Source organism: Falco punctatus, assembly GCF_963210335.1.
Source record: "Falco punctatus genome assembly, chromosome: 11".
Taxonomy (NCBI): Eukaryota; Metazoa; Chordata; class Aves; order Falconiformes; family Falconidae; genus Falco; species Falco punctatus.
The window spans coordinates 23,857,756-23,881,711 of record NC_137591.1 but is presented as its reverse complement, the minus strand read 5'-3'; the positions used below and the strand labels follow the sequence as shown (position 1 = coordinate 23,881,711).

At 41.5% G+C, this 23,956-nt stretch overlaps 1 protein-coding gene across 5 annotated transcripts in view; it reads right to left on the bottom strand.

Annotated features, from left to right (window-relative positions):
- The window catches only part of NTNG1 (netrin G1), a 158,261-nt gene that overhangs the window by 68,463 nt on the left and 65,842 nt on the right, over positions 1-23,956 (bottom strand). For all 5 annotated transcript variants that reach the window (XM_080407212.1, XM_080407208.1, XM_080407210.1 and 2 more), the window contains exon 3: positions 21,853-22,493. In XM_080407212.1, coding sequence (XP_080263338.1) covers positions 21,853-22,493 — 641 coding nt within the window. The remainder of the gene's footprint in view (positions 1-21,852; positions 22,494-23,956) is intronic.

The following is a 23,956-nucleotide window of genomic DNA, read 5'->3' as shown; positions in this document are numbered from 1 at the left end:
GTCAAAAAAACTAAGGACAGCTGGCAATCAAAAAATGGCATGGGTTGCTGGCTGCAAGTAGGTCTGCTGAACAAATGTTCCAGCTCGTGTGAAGCAGAAAAGTAAATTCTGGTTATTATTCAGTATTTTTTGAGCCATATGAATGTCTTGAATCCATGTCGCTGTATGGAATCCAAGTCCAAAAAGGCACTACATCTTTTTTTCTGGAAGTTATGAATAAGACCCCTGTGGTCTGCTGGTAAAATGTAGCTACTGTAGTGAGAGTAATGAAATGTGAGTTCATTCTTTCATTTATTTATTTCTGGAAACGCATTTGGTCACCAGTCTTTCTCCCTGTCCCTTCCCCTGATTTTATCTAATACATCATAATCTCCCACTGAAAAAAAGAAAGAATAAACTCCTTTGTGGAATGGGGCTACATCAATAATGAAGGATAAAAAAAAATTTCAATAATAACAAATATAACTTTGTATAGGTAGATATATTATTCTTTCATTTGCAAAGCAAGGACTAATGTTGGATCAGGTTTTTAAGCTTCTTAAATCTGTAAGTAGCTTTGTGGCTAGAAAAGAAGTTTAACCTGCGCTCAGTAATCCTGCTGCACCTTAGTACCTTGGAATCCAGAGATTTACAGAAGCCTCTTCAACTTTATTCTTTACTGTTTAGTTTTCACTGCTAAATTTGGGAGGAAATTGAATTAGATTCCCACAGGCAGTATGGAAAATTGGGGAAAATAGCTTCTTATTCTCCTTCAGCTGAATATAATCTATCTAGTGGGGAACAGCAAAACTCAGGCACAGCGAGCATGTTTGCCTTGCTTTGCTTTCTCAGTGGCCTACTTCCAAGCAGTTTGGAGAGCTTGAAATTAAAGAAGAAAATAAAGTCCAAAAGGGCAGCATAATTCCCTTTGCAATGGAAGTAGGGACTTCCCAAGCCTCACAGAAAGCGTGCAGGGCACAGAACTGCCGCTGTTTGCACTAAGCCAGCCCAACAATAAGAGTATACAAGCGCTAAATTTAAATAAAAAAATGTTTATAACATCTATTGTGTTCACACACTAGCACGCATTTCTACATATTCTGATTATTTAAATGAGAACTACTGTCAAGTTACATGCTGGTCAATATGAACAAGAACTGCAGGATCACTACTGATCGATTTATGTCTCAATCTGTATTTGATTAGTGTGCTGCCTGACAGATCCATACTGTCTTCCTTCTGAAGCCAAGTGTTCGTGGGGCAAGTCCTTTCGGCTTCGCCGCTCCTTGCCCCCTGCCCCTTTCAAAGGGTGGGCCACGAGCAACCTTACCTTGCCAAATAAACTGCAAATGTTTCTGAAATGCAGTAGTTCAATAGATGACATCCTTTTGAACAAACAGAGGCAACCAAAATGTTTACAGGCTAGATCAGCAACACTCGGAACTCAAACATAGAAAGGAGGAGGCAGTAACCTACTAAACCTCTTACCAACACCTCATTTAAGCACTTGAAACTGTTCTCATTTTTTGGCTAGATAAAAAAATTTACAGACCAACAGATACGAAAATATTCAGACTTACTTCAGTCTCTTAGGTCCAAAGTCTAAAAACAATCCAATGATGCTTATGCCTAGTAGAACAGAACGGCTAATTCTAAGTCAGAGTAATTTCAGTTTACCACATTAAAAAAACCCACAACTTCCTTAATATTAAATACTTAAGATACACCTAGCCAAGTAGAATGGCCAAATACTTCTAATTTTAGTTTTGTATTCTTTAAGTGTTAAAGCTGAAATAAATGCCTGAAAATATAGCTGCTGTTAGCTGCTGTAGAGAGCTAAGTTCCATCTCCTTCCCAAATATTCATTTTTGCTTTTTCTTCAGAGATATTAGTTTTCATGGAAATGTGTCAATACAGAGACTGCCTATAAAATCTGCTGGAGTTTGCCAGCAGCATGTTCTGCAAATAATTTCACCCATGAACACGGTTTGCCAGATTCTTAGCTGATGTAAATCCATCTGGCTGCAGTAGAATCAATGAATTTATGTTAGTTCACACTGTCTGAAACGTGGTCTGATTTGTTTCCAGCTTTCATTCATATTATCCTAGGCTTGGTGGCTGTATTTTTAGGTAATGGCAGATAATCTTTTTATCGTTTTGAATGACAGGCCCAAGACCTTGAACAAGCATGGGATGGAAACTGGGAGTCAGTGGAGGCTAAGGAGCCCAGGCGTGATGTGCTTTTAGGGACACGACTGCTGAGAAGGTAGGATGCTGGTATTTTACATCATTTCCATGCATCTATTTTGCTCTGGTCTTTAACTTCAGAAATAGGAAGCTCTTCTGATCTACACGACAAATGCTGAAAGGGAACCATAGCAGTCATGTCTCTCCCAGAGAGGAAGCAAAGTCTCTTGCTAAGATGGAGATCAATAATGACAATTTCTTCCAGTGCTACCAGCTGATCATTTAACACTAGGGATTGTTTTGGTAGGTTCACAGACTACCACTGAAGAATGCAAAAAAAAAGCAGCAGACGTAAGCTTTAAGTACATCAGTGTTACAATCAGGTTTTCTTTCTCCTTCTCTCCCACTTGGAAATGTCCTTCTTTCTCACTGGATTCCCTCTGACCTCACTGACTACGTTGCTGTACTTCATGCAGCCATCAATGTCTTGATACATAGGTGGGATGAGATGGCAGAGTGGGAAGCACACCTGTTGCAGAGGTACCCAGCTTCGGCGGTCTGAGTTGCCGTGTTGTATCGTATGTGTTCTAATTGGTTTGTTCTAAATGCCAAGAAAAACTAGGAGATGTTAAAAAACCTGAATGTCCTCAGCTGCCCATACTGTTATGCATCAGAGAGAGAAGGGCTACTGGGACAAAAAAATGCAGTTCTCTCTCCACCAGCTGGAATAGTGCAATATGCTTGGCAGTACCCTGTCATTATCTGTTGATGGTGCAAAACAATTAAGGAGCGTGCTGGCTGAGATTTGACTACTCCTCATTGCCATCCGGATACTAAGGAAGCACAGCTTCTGTTATGTTTAAATTTTTGCTGCTGTCCAGTGTCCTGCTCAATCAGCCTTAGTTTGCCATTCACCTGCTGGGCAGTAAGTCATTACCAGGTCAATATGCACCAACAGACACCCTACAGCACACCTTCTCTTTTAATCACTGTAATACCACCAGGCAGAATTTAACCACTGTATCACAGCAGTTGTAAAAGTCTGTACCACAACCTGCTAGATCATTAAGAACGTGATATACAAACCTCAGATGAGAGGTGCAGCAATATATCACTGTGAAGGTTTATAGCTTGCAAATTTAAAAAGGAAAGTTAAAAAGTTTAGGAGTCACTGTTTCTTCTCTTTTCTCCTGATACAAACCTCAACATTAGATCTGAAATTCCTGGCACTGCATTAATGCGCATTACCACTTTTAAGTTTATTGAGAGACCAATTTTTCTGAGTTTAATTTAATTAATACCAGTTTTACATCTGCTCAGTAGCAATCCCAAGAAAGCTGCTCTAATATGCTAGTGATTACACCAAACTTCCTGCCTTTATTTGTAAGTAGTATTTCACAGTATCAGCTGCCAGCTGGTACCCTGAATTCTTCTTCCCAGCACAACACTGAAAAGGAACAATTTGTTGTGTGGGAGGTCTAAAATTGTGGTCATTAAATTACCATCCAAGTGGACATGCTTACAATACCATTCAAAAATGTTACTTAACTCTCTGCAATGGGAGAAATTTTATTCTCACATGCAGTGACACCCCAAGTAAGCTGTTACAAATTTGTGTCCACAATTAATGTTGCACAGACCTGGTCAAAGCAGAAATATCTTTACTTTAAACTTAGACAAAGACTCAGGGTGTAGCGCCTATTGCGTCACAGTAGGGAATAAGGTATTTTCATGAGCCATTGTCAGAGAAGCAGCCTTTCTGCCACACAAGAAACAAGCAAGGTTAATTTCATACTGATTTAGGTAACTTTTTGAGGACTATAATAGAGAAAAGCAGCATAAAAATATCCATGGTGCACACAGAATTCGACACCAGGGAAACCAGTTCTGTGAAGCAGTACATCTGCTGCTCTTTTCAAAAGATCTTAAAGCATTTCTGTTTAAGAGACCTCCTGTGGACTCATTTAAAGGCTGGAATGTGCCCCTAGTAGTTACTGCTGCAGGGACGCTGTATATGGAAGAGCAGGGTATGGGCTGCAGTGGGTTACCTCTGAGGGAGAGAAAATACACCTTGTGCTACTCTGAGCAATGCTCCTGGCAGGAGCAGTCGATGTAAGCCCTAAGTCTGGACAGGGGCACCCCGCCACTGTCATCACTGGCTGTCCCTTCGCATAGGGTGAGGGCTGGCCACCATGCGGCTACGGCAGCCAGTAGGGCAAGATCCCTGCCCAGGGGCACAGAAGAGATGCAGAACAGCCCACCCCACATATGCTTACTCTCGGACACCATGCTTCACTTGAAAAAGTGAGACCTCTCTGATGGCTTGAATGCAACAGATAGCTTGGTCCTGTTCCTACTGCAGTCAGTAGCAGGGAAGCCTTTCTGTGGCTCCTGGCATCATGATTTAGTGAGGAACCTTCTCCCCTGCACATTCTCTGACAGGCACCTGCTGCAACCAGCTCTGCTTTTAAGCCCTTTTGTTAAGTTTATGTCTGCAGTTGAGAGTATTTTACAAATCAAACAAAGCCCTGAGGAAACTTCCACCCCGCCTTCCAAACAAACACAGAGGCCAGGGAAAGATTTGTTTCCAAGAAAGCAATGAGTCATAACTCAGAGAAAATGCAAATGCAAAGCAGAATCACTTATGGAGGTTGGCTAACCCTGTCAGAGCAGCTGGTTCTACCTAACTCATGGTGGCTCTGACAGGCCACCTGGCTGGGCAGGCTCCGGCAGCAACAGGAGCCACGCAGGATGCGCCAGGGAAGCGGAGTCAGAGCAAGGGGCAGGAGATGGCAGGAAAGCTTTGGGCAGTTGATCAGGAGACCCCACTTATCTCTTCTAAAACTGCCAGAGTTTTCTCCAAAGAGAAAAGGAATATTGAGCACATCCTTGGGGTTTTTTGCTATGTATTTTGGCTACCCTTTGCTGCAGGTGTACCACCAGTACACACAACCCGCAATCGAGCACACGTAAAGAACTAAGGCTGAGTTTTCGTTCCAGTCAAGTTCTGTTAATAGATAGTTCCACACAACCTAACGGACCCTGAAAAGCCCAGGTCTTATGTGCTTTAAAAAGACATGTACTTCAATATCTGATTTTCTTTCTTTTATCTGTCATGTTTTATAAGGAAGTGTAGGGGAAAGGTAAAGAATTGTTGATAAAAGCACAATTTATTTCTCAGTATCACCCCGAGATGGCTAGGTGCTGACTGAACATGCAGGAAAACCACTGGGCTAAGCAAGGGCGCCACAGGTATGTCGTTCAGGTTGTTCTTCTGTGAGACAAGAAAACTTTTGGCATATGATTTAGTGGCCTGTCCTCTTGGTAGATACTATTAAATGATAAATATGTAAAATATTTTTGAATTGTGAAGACACAGCCTAGCCCAAACCTAACACTGAGAACTAGCTTAATATTCCTTTTTGCAGGCTGACACCTTGCTCCTTGCTCCTCATCCACACAGAAGCCACCGCCCAGGAATCATTACTGCAGCTGCTCTGAAGGGCACCTTTTTACACAGGTAAAGTGTGTCCTGCTGTTCCCTCCCAGCGTTTTGCTGTTCTGCTGGTTACTGCTGATATTACTTCTAGGTGTTGCTTGAATGTGAGGACACTGAATCACATCTCTCCCTCTGCGGCGTTGCTGTCGTTACCAGAGAGGAAGAAGCAGCGGGCAGGATGCTGCCAGCGCCAGCGTCCCAGCCACTGCCTGCACCGGGTCCTGACGTGCCTCTGCGTGATGCTACTCGCAAGGGCTAAGGAGAACGTGTGTCCTACGAGGGCAGGTTAATTGATCTCTTTCTGAAAAATCATGACGCTGAACTTTAAGGACAATTGTAAGGCATGAGGCAGCTGTATTCTTTTCTGGAGTGTGTTGCAATGTATTCATGATTAAACTATCAAAGTTGAGGGTGCATAATGAACAGTTCAGAGCAAACAAAGCTGACTAAACATTTCAAAAGTGGCTTTGTTCTGGTGTTTTCTTGTGTTTTAGTATGTTTGATTTTCAAAATGCTTAGGCTTCACAGATCTAACTAAAAAACTTGGGAATTGTCTGCTTCTTATTACCAAAACAGGCACTCAACATCTGCTTTAAAATATGTAATCTTTCTCTTTTTTTCCTTTTTCTCTTTTAGTTTTTATCTTGATTGGAGGTCATAATTTGAAAGTGAAAAGTGAAAAATCTGAATAGAACATTTCTTATTGTTTATCATGCTAGCCTCTATTTTTTAACTTTTAAATTCCATACAATATCAGCTCCTTGTCACAGAGTAATTCCCTCTGGAATTATTACGATAAGAACTGTTTGCCAGTAGAGCTGTGCGAATAATTGATTTTTCAGTTCACTGACTGAACTGAAAAAAACCCTGGGGGGTGGGGGGAAATAATTTGTGTCAAATGAAACGTGTAGTTTTATTTTCAGGTTTCAAATCCCTTTTTTGAAATTATTTTGGACAATTTTTTGAACAAAAATATTTCCAAAGGAAAAATCATGCCTTTTTTGAGTTTTCAAAAAAAATTAGTCAAAGTATTTATTAATGTGGGTTGAATTGTGAAGATACTTTTAGCTATCCCTGACAGAAGTTTCTTCTGTGAATAATGTATAGTTCAAAAATACTAATCCTTTCTCCTGCTGAAGAAAACTAGATGAAAAGTGAAAAGTTTGTGTCTGTGCATAACATTTGAAGTATGCCAAAAGCAACTTAGCATCCTACAGCTAACTTACTGGGAAAAAAGCTATTGGGTCATCTTATCACTAGCCCTGTTGGTATAACTACATAGCACAAAGAAATTATTTGCTGAGACTAATTTTAAATAGTTCAGGAAATAAAGTTCTAACTATCTTTTAAAGCTCGAAAAAAATTCTTTCTCCTACTGTATTTCAGTTGCTGACTTTGTGTAGAGAAAGCTTTTTTGCTTTTTCAAAAATACTATATGACTACTGTTTAATTATATACACTACTTACTGTTTTCTTGAAGCCATTAAACTGGCTAGATTCTGCAAACATTTTACTGTTTTATTAAAGTCAGTGGAATTATACAAAGGTGGGAAAATTACAAATGCTCTTTAGTATTAGAAAGCTTGAGATAGATGATACCATGGGTCAAATTTACTGGCTTTTTACCAATGAAAGATCTGAACACAGCAAATTGATAGATGGTCTATGGGTATGACTCCTAATGGTCTTCTCAGAGGTGGGTGGCCAGAGCTAGGCAGTCCTATTCACTTACCAGATGCAGCTGGAAAGGAGCTCTTAGATTTCAGATGGGGAAGGGGAGACCTGGCTTCTGGCATTGGCCTTGGAGCAGCAAGCAGGAGACACAGATGGACCTGCACCTATGTCTGCTCATCGCAGTGCCACCAACGCTGACTGGTTTTCTCCCAGTGCTGAAACAGGTCTGCCACTGGGTTTAATACTTGCCCTAGCCCCAAACTCACATGACATGGGACAAGAGACTTTGTGTACATCTCTCTCTGTGAAATGAGGCTGATGATACTGCTTTGATATTATTCTATAAGTTTAAGTGACAAAGGACTGGTAGTTTCACAGCAAAGTCTTAAGATTCTGACCCTAATGTCAGACTCAAATAAAATAGTGATTGCTTTTGGCCTTCACATGCACTGAAACATTTATTATTCACGTTAGTTTTTAACAAATATTGGGTACATCAAAGAATGGTCAGACAGGGGCTAGAGCTGAATTGCACTGTCCTCTGAGGGGTCAGGAACATTTTTTGTTGTCTATGAAAATAGACATGGTAGGAGGTTGAATTTGATCCAGTAACTATAATATTCTATGTACCAGAAGAACTAAACAACTTCATTTATATTTCAAATGTTTCAAATCAATACTTCCCTTCACATTCTTCAACCCCCACCAGGAAACTCTTATAACTGAAAAGTTAAGGAATAGACTGCAAGTTATGAATAATATAAGGCTGTCATAGGGGAAAAGAAATTATGAAATACTGCTGATAAAACCAATCAGTATATGTTTATACTAAAGAACAAACCTTTGCAATTTCATCTTGCACAACGTAGCTTTTAAACTCCTATACAAACTTTGCCGTTTTCCCTGAAATGTCAAGCAGGCTTCCTCAGCCTCAAACTCCAATGGAAAACGCACAGGCTGTTTCTGTTCTCAAAGAATGTTTGAGCTAATCTGGAAGTAAAATGTATGCATATATACATATATATATATATATAAAATAAATATATCACAAAGCTCTGTGAACAATACTAGAGAACTAATAGATGCAGGTAAAGAAAGAACCAGATTTGGGAAAGAATCCTTGTCATTACCGCGGGCATGCCTAGCCCCATCTACTTCTCAAGCAGCAGCATGTTACAAGGAATAGATCTAGCGGGATCGGACAGGATCCTGTTCAGGGCATGGACAGCCAGATGGTGAAGGACACCTTCCTTGCGCTAAAGCATTCTTCAGGGCAGGGACTTGAGGAGACTGCTGTTCAAAATGAATTGTTTTTTTGTTTGCATACTGCCATCAAAGGGAAAGAAGAGGGATTTGTCCTGAAGATCTGACTGGTAGGAAGAGACAAGGTGCCCTGAGAGGATCCTAACAAGAACTCTTACATGACATAGACCTTTATCATTAATGAACTTGGGCATAATTATCAGAAACCTCCCGAATTATATAAACAAAAAATCAAGAAAACAATAATGACTACTTTTTTGAAATATTTTCAAAAGTAATGCTTCTGGGGATAAAGGAGTTCATGTCTGTTATGTTTCAGTGCTGTGTTCTCTCTCAGACACTGGCAGAGTTGCAGAGGAGAGAGTTCCACTGGGACTTAGGATGGTGCCCACAGCCGTCATGACCTCCTGTCCCCACCATTACTGCTCATTGTCCTTCCTCATCTGTTCTCATGTCCTGCTCAGCATCTCCCCTCTTTATCTTCCCAAGCCAGGAGAGGAGCATCACACAGGACTCGGAAGTGGCCCCAGATCTTGTTAAAGCTGTTCTCTGCTTTCACGTTGGGCAGAAAACCTCAGGACAGGAAAAGGGCAGAACTTTGTGGATTTTCGGCTATATACAGATTTATCATGATATATAGCAAATTGACTGAACCAAATGACTTAGTGGCCATATAATCGTATCACAAAGGGAACAAGCTTCTGGCACCTGTCCAAGCTTCTTGTAACAGAAGTAGAATGTAACTTTCAGAATACAAAATTTCTATTCCTTCCCCCCCCACCCGCCACAACCCACAAATCACTTTTCTGTTTTGTCTGTTTTACCTCTTCATGATAATCTCTGGGTTTTCAGCTGCTGACCTACCTCTGAAGATTAAAAAAAATGATAAAATAAGGGAAAATAGCCTTACTCTGTAACAGACTTCTCTCGAGGTGCAGGCACTGCAGACTGCAAACCCCAGTAACATCAGTGACAAGACACTGGCCCTCTCTCAGTGGTGTTGGCACCCGCTCCTGCAGCTGCGGGGCAGGACAAGCACCCGGGGCTGCTGCCTACAGCTCTCCTAGGATGAAGTCTCCGCTGTGCCTCGCAGGAGTTCTCTCCCTTTCCTCTTTGCCTAATGTAGTTACAGCAGCTGAATTTTCAAACCTGGTTTCTTTTAAAACGTGCTAAGCTTATGAGGATATAAAAAAGCATGCATTTCTTGTGTTAGGAACTAGGGGGAAGCTCCTGCATACAGGGCATTGAGACTGCACTTTATGTTCTATTAATTGTGTTTGCATTGCAGCAGTATTTGCACAACAGTCCAAAAGGCCTCTCTCCTGTTACAGCTCAGCTCATTTTAAACTGCAGAAACTTTTCTCAGGGAGTAAGCTCTTCTTTTGGTGGTCGTAATATGTGAGAGAGATTTTCCAAAAGCCCTGGAATAATAAAACACAGTAAAAATTTACAACCCCCCCAATTTTTCAAAGAGCCAGCACTAATCCACGTGTAGGTGGTTTAATTTTGAATGCCAAATGCCTCTAAAAATCTAATGTGACGCATTTTGTATGAAATCTTTACACCATAGGTATCTCCTCTTCACAACTGACAGGCAGGCTGAACATCAGCCACATGCTAATTGCGCATTTGTTAGCCAAAACCTGGGTGTGACTGTACAGCGAGGAAACCAATGAACTACATTAAAAGTAGTATTTCACCTGCTTTTGGAATCAAGACACATAATCCTTTCTTATTCTGATGGTATTGCTCTCCTGCGTCTCTCCTATTTAGAGCATGTATATTTTATGAAGCATTAACAACAAACAAACATAGACCACAAAATCCAAAGTCTGCATTAGTCTCCAAAAGTAGCCACTGGAATGAAGAGAGATTTCAGAATCTGATCTCTCTGTAGCTGTAAAAACACAAAAGTCCAGATGTATATTTTAAGACATCAAGCCTAAAACACGAGCTATTTGTACATGTTGGAACTGAGGCTGTTGCTGTCATCCGCCTGAAAGGATGAATCTCAGAAAGAATCATCTACGTTGAGGGTTATTCCTGCAGTAACTAACTGACCTACCTGATCACAAGGTAAAACGATGCAAACTGGTTTGAGTACGGATTCTAAGCTGTTGAAACTTTCTTTTGAGGTATGTACAGTAAAGGAGAAATTTCACATTATTTTACTGTTCCCTATGTCTTTCATCCGACTGTTTCTCCACTCCCCATTCCCCATTCAGGAAAAAACACAAATGGAAAAGGGGGATTTTTTTTTTTTTTAATTTCTTTTTTCCCCTCAGATCTAGCTTGTGGAATGGGTTAAAAATTTTCAGGAGCAGAATATTAGGAGTTAATGACGCTCAGATTGTTTGTTCTTTACCTCATTAATAACTGCAACACACCATTGTTGGACCACAGCTTCCCATCTTTTAATTCTTCTCCTGTGTTGCAGAGGGGAAGGAGCTGCCCTTGCTGACAGACTGCAATTCCTACGGGACAGAAGCGATTAAAAATGTAACTGGCTCCTTACTGTTTTGCTGTCCTGCTGGAAGAATTATTTCAGGGGCATTTAAAGGAGGGGAGGCATGGTTTCATAAGCACAGTATCTTTAATGAAGCTTGTTAAATGAGAAGCAATTTTCTGCATTGAGAAAATATAATAGGTTTACTTTTTCGTTGTAAATTGAGATGTTCCTGCCAAAGGTTTCCATTCCTTCTTTGAGCCACATGGGCAGCGACTCCCCATGCGATACCACTGAAGGAGTGATGATCACCAAAAAGAGAAGACAAGACAGTGAGAAATGAGCAGCTGGAGGTATGCAGGGTGTGGGAGGGAAGGAGGATTTCCCAAAGCAGGTCACCGACAAAACAGACACCTTCTCCTATTGCAGCTCTGTCCCCTGTCCCAACTGTCACCGCTGCACCCTGCTCCCACCGGCTCTGCTCCCCTGGCAGTGTAGAGGGTGGTGGGACCTTCTGTGCTCTAACTGGGGGGACAGGAATGGTAAGTTTTTTAATTTTTTTTTTTTTGGCAATTCCTGGTTGGGCTTGCATGGCAAAATCAACACCTCTAGCTCTAAGTAAGGGAAGAGATGGCCACAGTTCAATAAATACAGTGAGAAGATCTGGAGCCAATTAAAATGTGATAAGGCTATAAAAATACAGCCAAGGTAAGTAAGGTTAAAAACTCCCAAACCTCTCAAATGACCCTTCCTCTCCCCCCCAAACAATGGATGGGAAGCATCCAACGGCCAGGACATTTGTGTTGCAGTGAATGCTAGCGTCATATATCAAATTAAAACCTAAAGGATCAGCTACTGAGGGAATGAATTCCATGTTCCCTCTCCTGCACAAAAGGCCACCAGAGGTTCCTGGGCTCCAGTTCACATTCACATGTCTTAGCCTGGCTTTTCTGACCAGGCCTGAAGAAAAGCACTGCAAAAGCGTTACCACATCAAAGAAGTTAACATTACTGTGTTTATGACAACTTCAGTAAACACCATCCCAAAGTCTAAAGATTCTCAATGCACGAGAGAGTTAAATGGGAAAATGAATAAAATCAGTTTTACCAAATATAACAGTCAGAAACAATAAACTCCTGCAACCGTCCTGTCTCTGGTAACTTGCATTAAAATATATATAAAGTGTTCTGGGAACTGAAGCAATGCTTCAGTTCAATAAAACTAATGCAATTAAAGAGAAAGAATCCTGTTTTTCCCCCGCTTGCAATTTCAAATGAGAGCTTCCTAAAACTTGTGACCATTGCTGGAATCCAATTCAGGACCCGAGCTTATCAAATTCCCAGCTCTGGCACCATGCCTTTGAGGTATTATAAAGTGCTGCTCATCACGCCAGCTCTGCCTATAAATGCTCCAGATAACTTCAAAGTGCAGACACCCCATTTTGAAACAAGTGTTCACTGTGAAGCAAAATGGAGTCACCAAATGTGTGCAGCCTTCAGCCGGTGCTTCTTTTCTCACAGGGCAACAAAGGAAAATGTGTTAGCGCAAAAACCTCTCCCTGTAACGTTTTTTTTTAAACTTGGGAAGCTTTGCAGAACAGCTCACCTAAACAAAGCCGCAGGTTCCTGAGACCCTGTAGAGCAAGCATCTTATTCTGTAATTCATCCCAGGGCTGAGAAACCGCCAAGCTAATGAGCTCTCCTGCAGCCTCTTCCCCTGCAGGTGCTTCCCTGGAAGCACAATCTTAAATCAGACACTGCCATGCCAGATGTAAACCCCCAAGCACCAACCCCTCCCTCCTAATGTGGCATAAGAAAGCCACGGCAGCACCAGCACCTGGCTCTGATGAAATCACAAACTTCTTTTCCATTCAGACAGTGGGAGGAGAATTAATTCCTCGGCTGCTTTAACGCTGATAGCCACATCTTGGGAATTCAGTACAGGAACATATTAATCTCTCTGATAGGTGATACTGCAGTATATTACTGGTGGGGGAGCCAGCACATCAGCACTGTGATGGTGACCCTGACCAGCAGACGACTGAATGGGTAAGGAGAGAAGGAGCTGCTCTAGCTTGAAGGCAGAGCCTCAACTTTGGCAGGCAGTCCTTCACTCTTGTCCCACTACTAATTTTCCAATGCATTACTTTGTCACTTGCGGATCCAGAAATGCTCATTAGGAAGGTATGTGACAGCCCCTGATAATACATGTCTGTGGCAAAATAACTGATCCCTCTTCGCAGCGCTGATCTTTAATGCTCACAGAGCACGGTAGGTTATTAGATGGAAGGCACCCTTTGACGGCCTCCAGCGCAATACGTTACCAGGCAGCAATGTGCCAAGTATCTATCACTTACAGAATAATGTTGTCCCTGAAAAAGGGCCTGGCAGCAGGGATTAGGGGAGGAAGAGAGTTTAATTATATTTGTGGACGAAAAGATGTCCCGAGCAGAGTGGGCAGCCTCATTATTTATTGGCTGTTCAAAAGCGCTCAACACAATCTGAGAAACAGATCAGGCTCTGCGATACAGTGGTTCACATTGTTGTTACAGACCCTAGCCTTGAACTCCAGTTCATGCTGAAGAACAAAATTACCTCTTAAAATATGTGGTTTACTTCTGAAAATGAAAAGGGTAAGAGATGTATTAGTAATGTTGCCATTAGTGAAGGCAGCTGTTTTTAGATATTTGGTATTTCAGGGATGTGAGTTCAGCATCGTTATTAGAAGTACAGCTTACCATATTCCTCTGCTAACTTTCCAACAGTGAGCAGATGGTTACCCTATTACCAACCATTTGCATTTAACATATTGTAATGATTTATATACCACATGTCACCCAGCAAAGGGAAAACAGTTGATGGCAACTAATTAGTTGAGTGTGAAGACGCATAGCTCAATGTATATATCCCTATTGTAGTAAAATTTTACCTTTTCTGTTGTTAACAGGTTTAATGAGCAGCGTAACAGAAATACTGACGGCAGTTAAGCGTGAACCACCTTGTCCCTCTGTCATCAGGACAGCGTCTCTACCATTAGCCTATATACCATTTATACATTACAACATTGATACCAATATTCCTGTTACATGCCCGTTTTATAAGTGATGGTGCAGGGAGGACAGATTATAACACTCCATGGTGCGTCTCCACCAATCTTTCTTAAGTGTATTTCAAAGTACTTTATACATGTTAATATATTGGATACATATTACAGGCCAAGATGCATCTAGAGAGGGTGGAAGCCGGGATACTGCATGGCAGAGGGGGAAGACGCTTTGTGTAGCTCCCATAAAGACAGAGATGGATTTAAGTGTGAAAATGAAAACGATCACAAAGTGTTCCAAGGAGTTTATAAGGAAGAAGCAGACAACTATTGACATATGCACAAACATCCAAGTCAGAGGACAGAATCAAGGTTTCACAGAAAGAGCATAAGTTTTAGTAAACTGCCCCCAGCACGGGGCATGTGTATGTACCATATGCATTTCACTATCCATAGTAAATCCCAAGGCCTGATCAGCCTTAACCTATGTTATGAAGCTATGGATTATCAGCCTCTTCCTGAAATGTTTTTGTTTGTTTCCAGGCTTATTTCAAAACAGTGGTCATCACCCCCAAAATTGCAAAATAATCACCAGTGAAGTACAGCTATGTCACTGCAGACTCCGGCAGCATGTCCTGCATAAAATCCATACCAATCATTCCTTTTTATTAATTGCTACCTGCTTAGAAGTCTGGATGAACTGTTGTGTGAGCAACCAGATGCTGTTCACAAACAGACTCTAAGGCTCCAAGGGTTCTGTGTGCTGCAAAAAGCTAAAGGTCTCGCACAGGAATGGTGGTATGTCAAGAAGTTCTCCAGTTCCTGCTCCCTCATAATGTCATTAGGACACCTCTTGCCATTCAGCACCCTTTCGTTTCTACCATGTCCCATGGATCTAACCAGGACACAGCTCGTTCTCCTGCAGAGGGCTGCAGCTAACGTTATGCCTTCCCGAATGCATCAGCAGCCAGGCTTCCTCTTGGGAATGCTACCTGCAGCATAACCCCTCGTCTCCTCTTCCCTGACCATAGCGCTGCCCACTAAATTCACAGCGCTGCTGTTTCTTTCTGTAGCGCTTTTCCTACTTTTCCATGATCAAGGTTATATTCTATGAGAACAGAATTAAAACCTACCCTGCTGTTCAGCCCAGTTAACAAGATGTTTTATTTGTGTTTTACCAAGGATTTCAGCTGCTGACTCACTGGCACAACAGCCTGCTGCAGTCAAGTAAGGACCACGGCGATCCCCTTTGTGCACGGGTCACTAGTACTGCTGACATCCATTAATCCTGGAGATGGACTCAACACTGAAGGAGGGGAAGGGTTCTCACAGACCCCAGGTAATGAGACTATTAGACCTTGACCTTTACTAATTCACTTCCCAGTTTTCTGAATAGGTGTCTCCATGTGACTGTACGACTGGACTTAGCAGAACTGCCCTGTTTCACATCAGCCTTATCATACAAGGAGAGAAGACGGACTGAGAGGTGTGGTTTTTTCTCACTTTTTCAAACAGAAGCTGGGACAGCCTTCTTACTTCTGTCCTCCCTCCCTCCCTTCCTCCCTTCCTTCCTTTCCATCACTTCTGTCCTCCCTCCCTCCTCCTACATGAACACATTTGAAACTCATTGGTTTAATATGGGTAACTTCACTGAAATTAGTCCCCGTTTGCAGGATGGCAGCTGAAACTAGTATCAGGTCTTGTCTCTTGTTTCAACACTTCTTGTCATGTATAGGGAGTGATACACAGGATTTACTATGGCACTGTAGTAGAGGGAAATAAAGAAGAAAGGCTGCAAAGTTAACTCTCTTAGTTTCAAGTATTTCCCTAAATCACAGCTGAAGGATGGCTCATTTATTACAACTAACAAAAAAGATTAACACAGAGAGAAACACCACCTGTGTCAAGAAAAAGTACATGGATATTCTGGGTTCAGCTGCTACCTTCTGAGGCACTTCACACGCTGAGGAGTATCCAGTAAAAATCAGCTTCTAAGCACATGTGATTAGGTATTGAGATGGAAGAAAAGAAATGTCAGGCGATCTCACAGTGCTGGTACTCCTGCAAGGGATCAGACTGTCAAATTAAAAATAAAAGAAAAAAAACCCAGCTACAAGCTGGTAGTTCCTATCACTTGTGAGATAGTTGGAAATGTTTAAACTTTTAACGTGATAATATGTTCTACCACTCCAGCTTTAACTTCAACATGAAGGACATCCCTGTGCCAGGAATCATTTGTATATGTGATCCAGGAGATCCTTAAGCTTATTTCAGTGTTTGCATAAAATTGAACTCTTTTGGAATGGAAAGCTTAAAGGAAAGAAAGTTTTTGCAAGATATTGGAATCACTGAATTTATTCAGAAAGACTCTTTGGATAACTTTTCAGCATAAAAAGCAATACAGGAAGAAAAATTCTCATTTCTTTCATCAGGAGTTTTATCTCTACTCCTTTAATGTTCAATGGCACAATGAATTATACTAAAAAAAGGTTTGGTGCCTCTTCTCAAACACCCTGATCCTGCACGATACTGAGCTTCCTTGAAAGTCAGCTGAGGGAGATCAGTATGGAAATGCTTGATGTCTTGCAAAACAGGCCAAGAAAAGATGATCAGATGCTAATGAGCAAAGGTGGCAAGTGAAACCTGGTGATTTAAACCCACCAGTTTCAAAAGTGAATAGCAGAATTAGAGACCTAGTGAGCCGCCCGGACTCCACTGCTCTGCTCCTCTTCCAGCCACTACAAGACTGAGACCACTCTGAGCTGACGGACAGCCCTTGTGTCACCAGGATGGAGGGTGGAAACCAGTATTATCTGAACATGGGCAGGAATAAAATCCAGCCAGGACACCTGTACTGAGTAAACCTTTGGAGACTACTCATGTGTGAATAAACACAGTGACCATTTAATTATTTCAATTCCTGATGATCCTAGATTTGTTTACAGAAAATGAAGGACCATTTTCCCTAGTGACATATTACAGTAGATATATTAAAAAAGCTAATTGCACTCGGGAGTTAAAGATAAATTGACATGGTCTTAAATACATATATTTCTTTTTATTTCCTGTTCTCTAATGAGTTCATAATTTAATTGGAGAAACCGCTAGATTCCCTCCAAGTACTAGTGAAAATCTCAAAGGAGAACAAGCTGCTTAGGCAAGTGTACTCATAAAACAAAGACTATCCAAGTATGGGAAATAAATACTAGAAACAGGAATGGTATTCAGTTGTCCTCTTAAAAGCTTGAAGCCTACATATCTTCATATTGATGATCTGGTTCTGAGCTGAACATTAATGAAAACATTGTCTATTATGAATAAAACTAAAGCACTTCTATATATTACTGCTTCCCTAGGGCAAAGTTCTGCTTTTGAGTAAATTGCAGAGGGATATTATCACAGCGCTGTCAAGTGTATGCCAGAGTAACATACAGATTTAATCCAATTAATCCATCCGTAGAAGAAACCAGAGGATGAAACCTGGTAGAACCCAGCCGCCACACTGACCACCTACCGACGGCAGCAGCGTGCGCCCCCGGCTCGGGGGCAGATCAGCCCTGGGGCAGAGCAGGGCTCTCCCCTGCCCCACATCCACCACAGCGGTACTGAGCGCCTGGCCCAGGGTCACAGCCAGCAGGAGACAAAAAAGCCCCAACTCCCTAAGCAGCAAACGTGCTTTCCTTCAGACTAATTTCTTCAGATGCTGAGATGGATTTAAATTTTGAAAAGAGAATGTGAGAGCAAGGATCTGTTAAAACTGAGGCTACTTTTCACTTGCATACTGTGAGTCAGAGGTTTCTATTGCTGCTGGAACTGCAACCGGAGCTGAGACAGGGTCAGAAAACCCTGGGGCTTAAATACAGAAGCTTCAAGGCGAGAGAGAGTATAAAAATAAATTCCAAAGGGCTTAATAACGTTGTACAGAGGCTGGATATTCTGGTGCCAGAAGGAAACTGGTGGCTCTTAGATCAAAACCTAATCACCCCAAAGCAATAAGATCCTTTGTTTTAGCCAGCTAGTCATTCTGTCACCCACTGGGGCAATGTTTTTTTACTAGCATCCCAACTTACTGTTAACTTACAGTCTATAAATGTACACGTCACTGACAGTACGGTTAAAGCAAAAAGACTTTGGAATAATGGTGGTTGAAACTTTAGCAGCCTGATCCAAAATTTGCTAGCAACCTTTTGATTGACTTCAAAGAAATTATTATCAGCATTTTAGTGAACTTCTCCCACCCCCCCAAAAAATGTTAAAACAGCGAGCTGTACCTCACAGCTTACTCCCAAGACTGTCCTTCACGTGGAATCAAAGGCAGAGCCCGCAGACAGCCCAGGCCACCTCTGCAGCAGCAAAGTGAGAGACACCTTCCTGATGTTACCACACAACACATTCTGATTCTCTGCAGCAAGGCCAGAGGAGGGGAAAAATGTCTGCTCTTTCTTAGTTTCCCACCCCAGAAGACTTTATTTATGCATTAGTCGACCTTTCTAGCCGTTAGGACCATCTTGCTTCAGCAGTTAATTAACACAAGTGCCATAATTTAATACAGTTAATGCTACTTTATGCCCTTTAATGTACCTTCCATTAGTGATATTATTGTAGTATTACCCTGTAAATTAAAACGAGATCAAGAGTAAGAGAGGCTCTCTTTAATTAAGGTACTGGCACACTACATCGTCCATTATTCACTAGAAAAAATCACCCTGATTTAGTGAAGCAGACCATCAGTAAGTCAGAATCAGTTCATGTGGATTATTAGGTTTCTTGAATAATGTGAGCACAATGGGGTTGCTGAAATTGCTAACAGCCACGTTTCCTTTTTTTCATCACCTTAATAAATACACAATGGAAGTGGTAAATTGAAGATGAATAAATGAGTGGTAATAGAGGAGGTAAGGCGCTCATCGAGGGTACACAGGTTTTCATCTCTAATGCTACATACATCAGGCTTATTTCACACCAAAATGCAAAGCAATGACAAAACAAATCCTATATTAAGTGGGCAAATCTCCTATCTATAATTCATTGTGAAATATTAACCACCCCAGCGTCCTGTATATTAAATATGGTGGCTTTAAGATAGATGCTTTTCACTGTCATTGATCCTTAAAATACAGCATGAAACAAACTGCAATTTATGCTGCCTTTAGAAATACACTATTATGAACTTTGGTGATTTGAAGTATAGTTAACAAACAGGTTTTTTTCAGTAAAAGGACTAACTTTGAGATGCGTCTGCTAGCATCACTCGTCTACCACATGTAAAGCTCCTCGGTAACATCCCTTTGTATCCCGTCCTCATGGAACAGTCCAGTCCAGCTTTACTAAATGTACACATACATCAGGTCTCAAAGCCCAGAATATGAAACATTGTAGGAAAAAAAAAATATTTAAATTGTAACTTAATTTCCAGTCAACATTCTAAATTAACGTGGAGCGGCTAGGAAGCTCAGCTGAATCAGAAACAGCAGCACAAAGCCCCTGGTGTAACCCTTGCTCCTCTCCACTGTGTTCCCATGCTCAGGGCACGCCAGGGTACATGACTATAATGCTGATTTGGAGACTCTTGCAGGGGGAAACCAATAGGGTTTCTGGTAGGAGACCAAAAATACCTAAAACCTATTGCAAGTTCCGTTTGGTGTGCCTAAATAGTCAGGGGCTGTGTGCTGCAGCCTTACAGCTCTGCAGCAGTAAGCAAGCCCATAAAGTCTTTAACAAGGAAGCCTCAGAACATATTGAAGGAAAGGCCACCAAATCCCTGAAGAGCTGTTCTTCTCATTAGCAGAAGACTGATAAGAATTCACACGAATCTAATCTAGTGAGATACTATTACACATCAGATATTTCTTTTAAAGCATGTGTCCAATTACTGCAGCATTTAGACAACAAGCATCAGCATCAGATAAGTACCCTGTACAGTCACACTTCATTTCTATAGATAATTTTTCACAAGATTGCCATGCCCCAGATGTGCTCAGAAAGTTTCTGGTTCTAATTTGCATGCAATTCACTCTTTTTTAATCCTTCAGATGCTTTCTTTGATAAAGTACTCATAGTCTAATTGATGTCAGATTAAGCACCAAATGGGTTTTCAGATGGGGAGCAGCTTTTCCTTAAAGTGTAACGACCTTCAAATCCTGAGCTTTGATATGATGCCTCTGTAGAGCTAAATATGGGGAGCCCAGTGGAGAAAGGATACACATTAAACAGAACATATGTGTTATTTTTTATATACTGCAGCTAACTTCACCGAACTATTTCAAACAGTATCTTAAGCTGCCCACGATCCACCTAGCCCTCCAAGAGGCTTCTAAAAAATAATTTACAATGTAACTATGAGAGTAACAATAAGAATTCTTAAAACAGCAGCATTTATCTTACACTTTCGCACGTTCAATTAGTGATTCTGTGTGCGTGAGTATGTGTTTGGTATGGACACAGAAGATTGTAACTACATGCTAAATCTACAGTCCTAAGAAATGTATTTTTGATGTCATATAAAAATATATCGGCACTGCAAAAGCACTTATGCATTCAAATCTCTGTGTGGCATCAATTCTTCCTTTATATAAAAGTTAGGGCAATATTTTTCAATAGATTACATCACAGTAATTTGATTCTATTTTGATTTCATGTATTGATTTTTGCAATATGGAAATGCTTATGAACATGAAGGTCTTGTATGAAAGAAGTAGAAAATGGCAAACGCACTACAGAAGTAATAAAAATACAGTAGCCAGTGTTCTAGATAATCACTGTCTCTTTTCTTTCACTCGGTCCTGAGTCTGCAAAAAACGCCCTGGTCTTCCAAGATATGTTAGCGTTTCTGTTCGTTTGGATACTTAGCTTCTCTTAAAAAAAAAAAAAAAAGTTTTTTTAAAAAGGAAGATCTGAACTCTTTACAGAAGAAACAGAGGAGAAGGAAAAGGTACATTAGAAAGGTGAGTGAATTGCAATAGAGAAGGTCTTATTTATTTCTTCCGAGCAAATTGGCATCCAAGACACATGTAAAGGGTATTACCCTCCTGCTTGAGGTCATCAGTCAATTGCTAGTTTGAGTTGGGAAGAAAATTTCCCGATAGGAATGTCATTGCACAGTTATTATTTCTGGGACTACGGCACCTGCTGCCAGCCACTGCTTGCCCTAGAGGGACTATTTGTCATGAACCCAGTTGAGTAATCATCTTTGTTATATTCAAATCAGTCTCTCTAAAAAACATTGTTGCTTTTTTCCATTTTACTTCAGCTTCACTGCTTTTCAGAGCTAATTAGAGTACAAGGAACAGACTCTAATCTCTGCCGCCTTCCTTGTTCACAGGCAGTTCATAGCCAGACCTAGCGGGAAGGGTCTGCGCAAGGGCTGCTGTATCAATCACAGCTCACATTAGCCTGAAAAAGTCAAATGACAAAACAGAATCTCTCTTTTTGGTTAACTGCCATGAGATCAGGCTCCAGCTATATAAAAGCAGACTGTCCTAATGCCAGGGTGAATTCCTGAGCCAGCGTAAGAAATGGTCAGCACCACACTGCTCACGAGATCTAGGGCTCAAGATCCCAGGCTCGTGACAGCGAACACGCAGGACTTTGTGCCGCTGAATCAGACACCTCTAGTACAACCAGAAACAGGCTTCAGCTGAGCCAGGCTTCCAATGCACACGTCTAGGCAGAAAATGTCAGCACGTTTGGGGAAATAAACCATTTGGAACAACCTCTAAAACGAAACACACACACTTGTGTCTAAAGGTGTACGTTCTCTTACCTTCCGTATACCCTTATGTCTGAAATTGCATAAAAGTAGCGTGCCAGGTGTTGCTCATCTACATATATTTCTCCAGTTGCTGGCCTAAGCAGTCTTATCCTCAGATCTGTGATGGTAAAGAAATCTCTTAACTTCTTGGTTGTGTCGAGCTGACCATAAAGAGAAGCCATGTTATGAAGCCGAGGTCCAGCAAAAAAAGCAAATCTATCTTTAATTTCAAAGTGGATTATTTTACTATTTGTCATGTACCCAGTAGAGTATTCCTCTGTGCAAATGATTTCTAGGACTGTGTGCTGTGATAAATCCCTCACTGATTTTGGATCCATGTGGAAAGCATCTAAGCAGTCCGTGGCATAGTATTGGTAGGGCTGCCATGTTCGTCCATAGTCGAGTGATTTCTCCAGGATCATTTGGTCTGGACGGCCAGATTCAAAAGTGATAACTATGTTATCTGTAAGCTCAATGGTTTTGTTCCAGGAGAGCGTGATATTAACATGAAGAGGCTTTGGATAATCCTTCCAAGTTGTGGACTGCCAAAATGTGGAGGGATGTCTTCCTTCAAGATCAAACATCAGTTCCGGGGGATGAGCCAGTTCTTGGGTACTCGCATCACATTCATTATTGCACATGTAGGGATTCCCCTGGAAAAGAGCAGAGCAGTGTTACAAGAGGCACGGTATAGGTGACTGTGACACATAAAGATGGTTTTTTTGGCACAAGAGAACTGCTGCTTTTTCTCCAGCAGTTAAACCAAGAAAGAAAAAACAAGTGCTTGCAAGGAATACCTTTATCTTAACAAGATTGATCCTGGCAGTTTTACCTGTTGAAGTAAATGTACAAACACACATACATAGCACCCTTGCTTCTGTAACATAAACATTTTTCTTAGCATGTCTTAGGGAAAGAAAAGCTTATTTACCCTGAACGACTCAGACCAGCGATCGAGTCACAGAAGACTGTGAACAGTAAGCAAGTCTGTTAATAGCTCAGTAACTCCAACTCTTCCTAGAAAGATGTAGCAGCTGAAGAGAATTTCTTTTTAAAACACGTATGTTCCTCAAGGGTTCTGCTCACGAAAGAAGTGATTTTTAGGGCAAGTGTTTTGAGGTCAGCAGTGCAGCTCACACGTACTCGGTATGAACCAGTACCCAGTATACCCTCAAGTTTCCTTTCACCCGGCTGTGAAATTTATCATGCTTAACTGGGCTCCTGGCTTAGTACCGGCTTGCCGTAAAACATTTACACTTGCCACCAAAAGCCATTAGAAAAACAGCACTCTGCCAGCTCTGGGGCTTGATTCAGACATCTGCCATCTTATTACAGGGTAGTGAAGTACTTCAGGAAAGACTTTTCACAAGGCACTGGCTCCAATTTATCAGAATGAGATAATCCAGCACTTGATTAGGTGGGAGATGTCAGCAGATCCAGCTGGAATGCTGCCGAGGTGGCTGGAGCTCTGAACTGGGGGGTGAGTTAAAAACAGCAACAAAAAAAGCTTGCCAATAGTGCACAGCTTTTACTGCTGCTTGTCCTCTGTAGCAAGGTGAAAGTGAATTATTTTCTTCCTGGCCTTTTGATGCATTAACTTGCACACTACGATCTTCTGCTTCTTCACAAAGGCTATTTTGTCTGCAGATTGGGGATATCTTGCAGCAGTTGCCAAGATATCAGACCCTGTAGGCTGTACTGAATCACATCTATCTAATTTCAGCTTTCAACAACACATTAGTATTTTGCTACTTGTTCATTCTTCATTTGTTCCAGATAGCAACGGCTGCTCTGTATCCTTCCCTCCGTCTCACACGCGGATGGTGGAAGAAGCCATGCCTCTTTTCACTGATGGTCAGCACTGATGGGGAAAACGATGCACATGCCTATACCTAGCAGCGCTTGACAGGGGCATAAGTGTAGCTGTTACTGTCATTAATCACCATTCCCCTCACCTACCCTGAAAACAGAACAAGCCCTTGTATGATAATCAACCTTTTCTTCTAATTACAGTTACGCTTCTCTCCATCGCAAAGCCTCAGGGCAGTGAAGCAATTCAATGCCATCCAGTGTGGGAAATGGGTTTCAAACATGAGTTTCCAACTTGGCTGCTGCT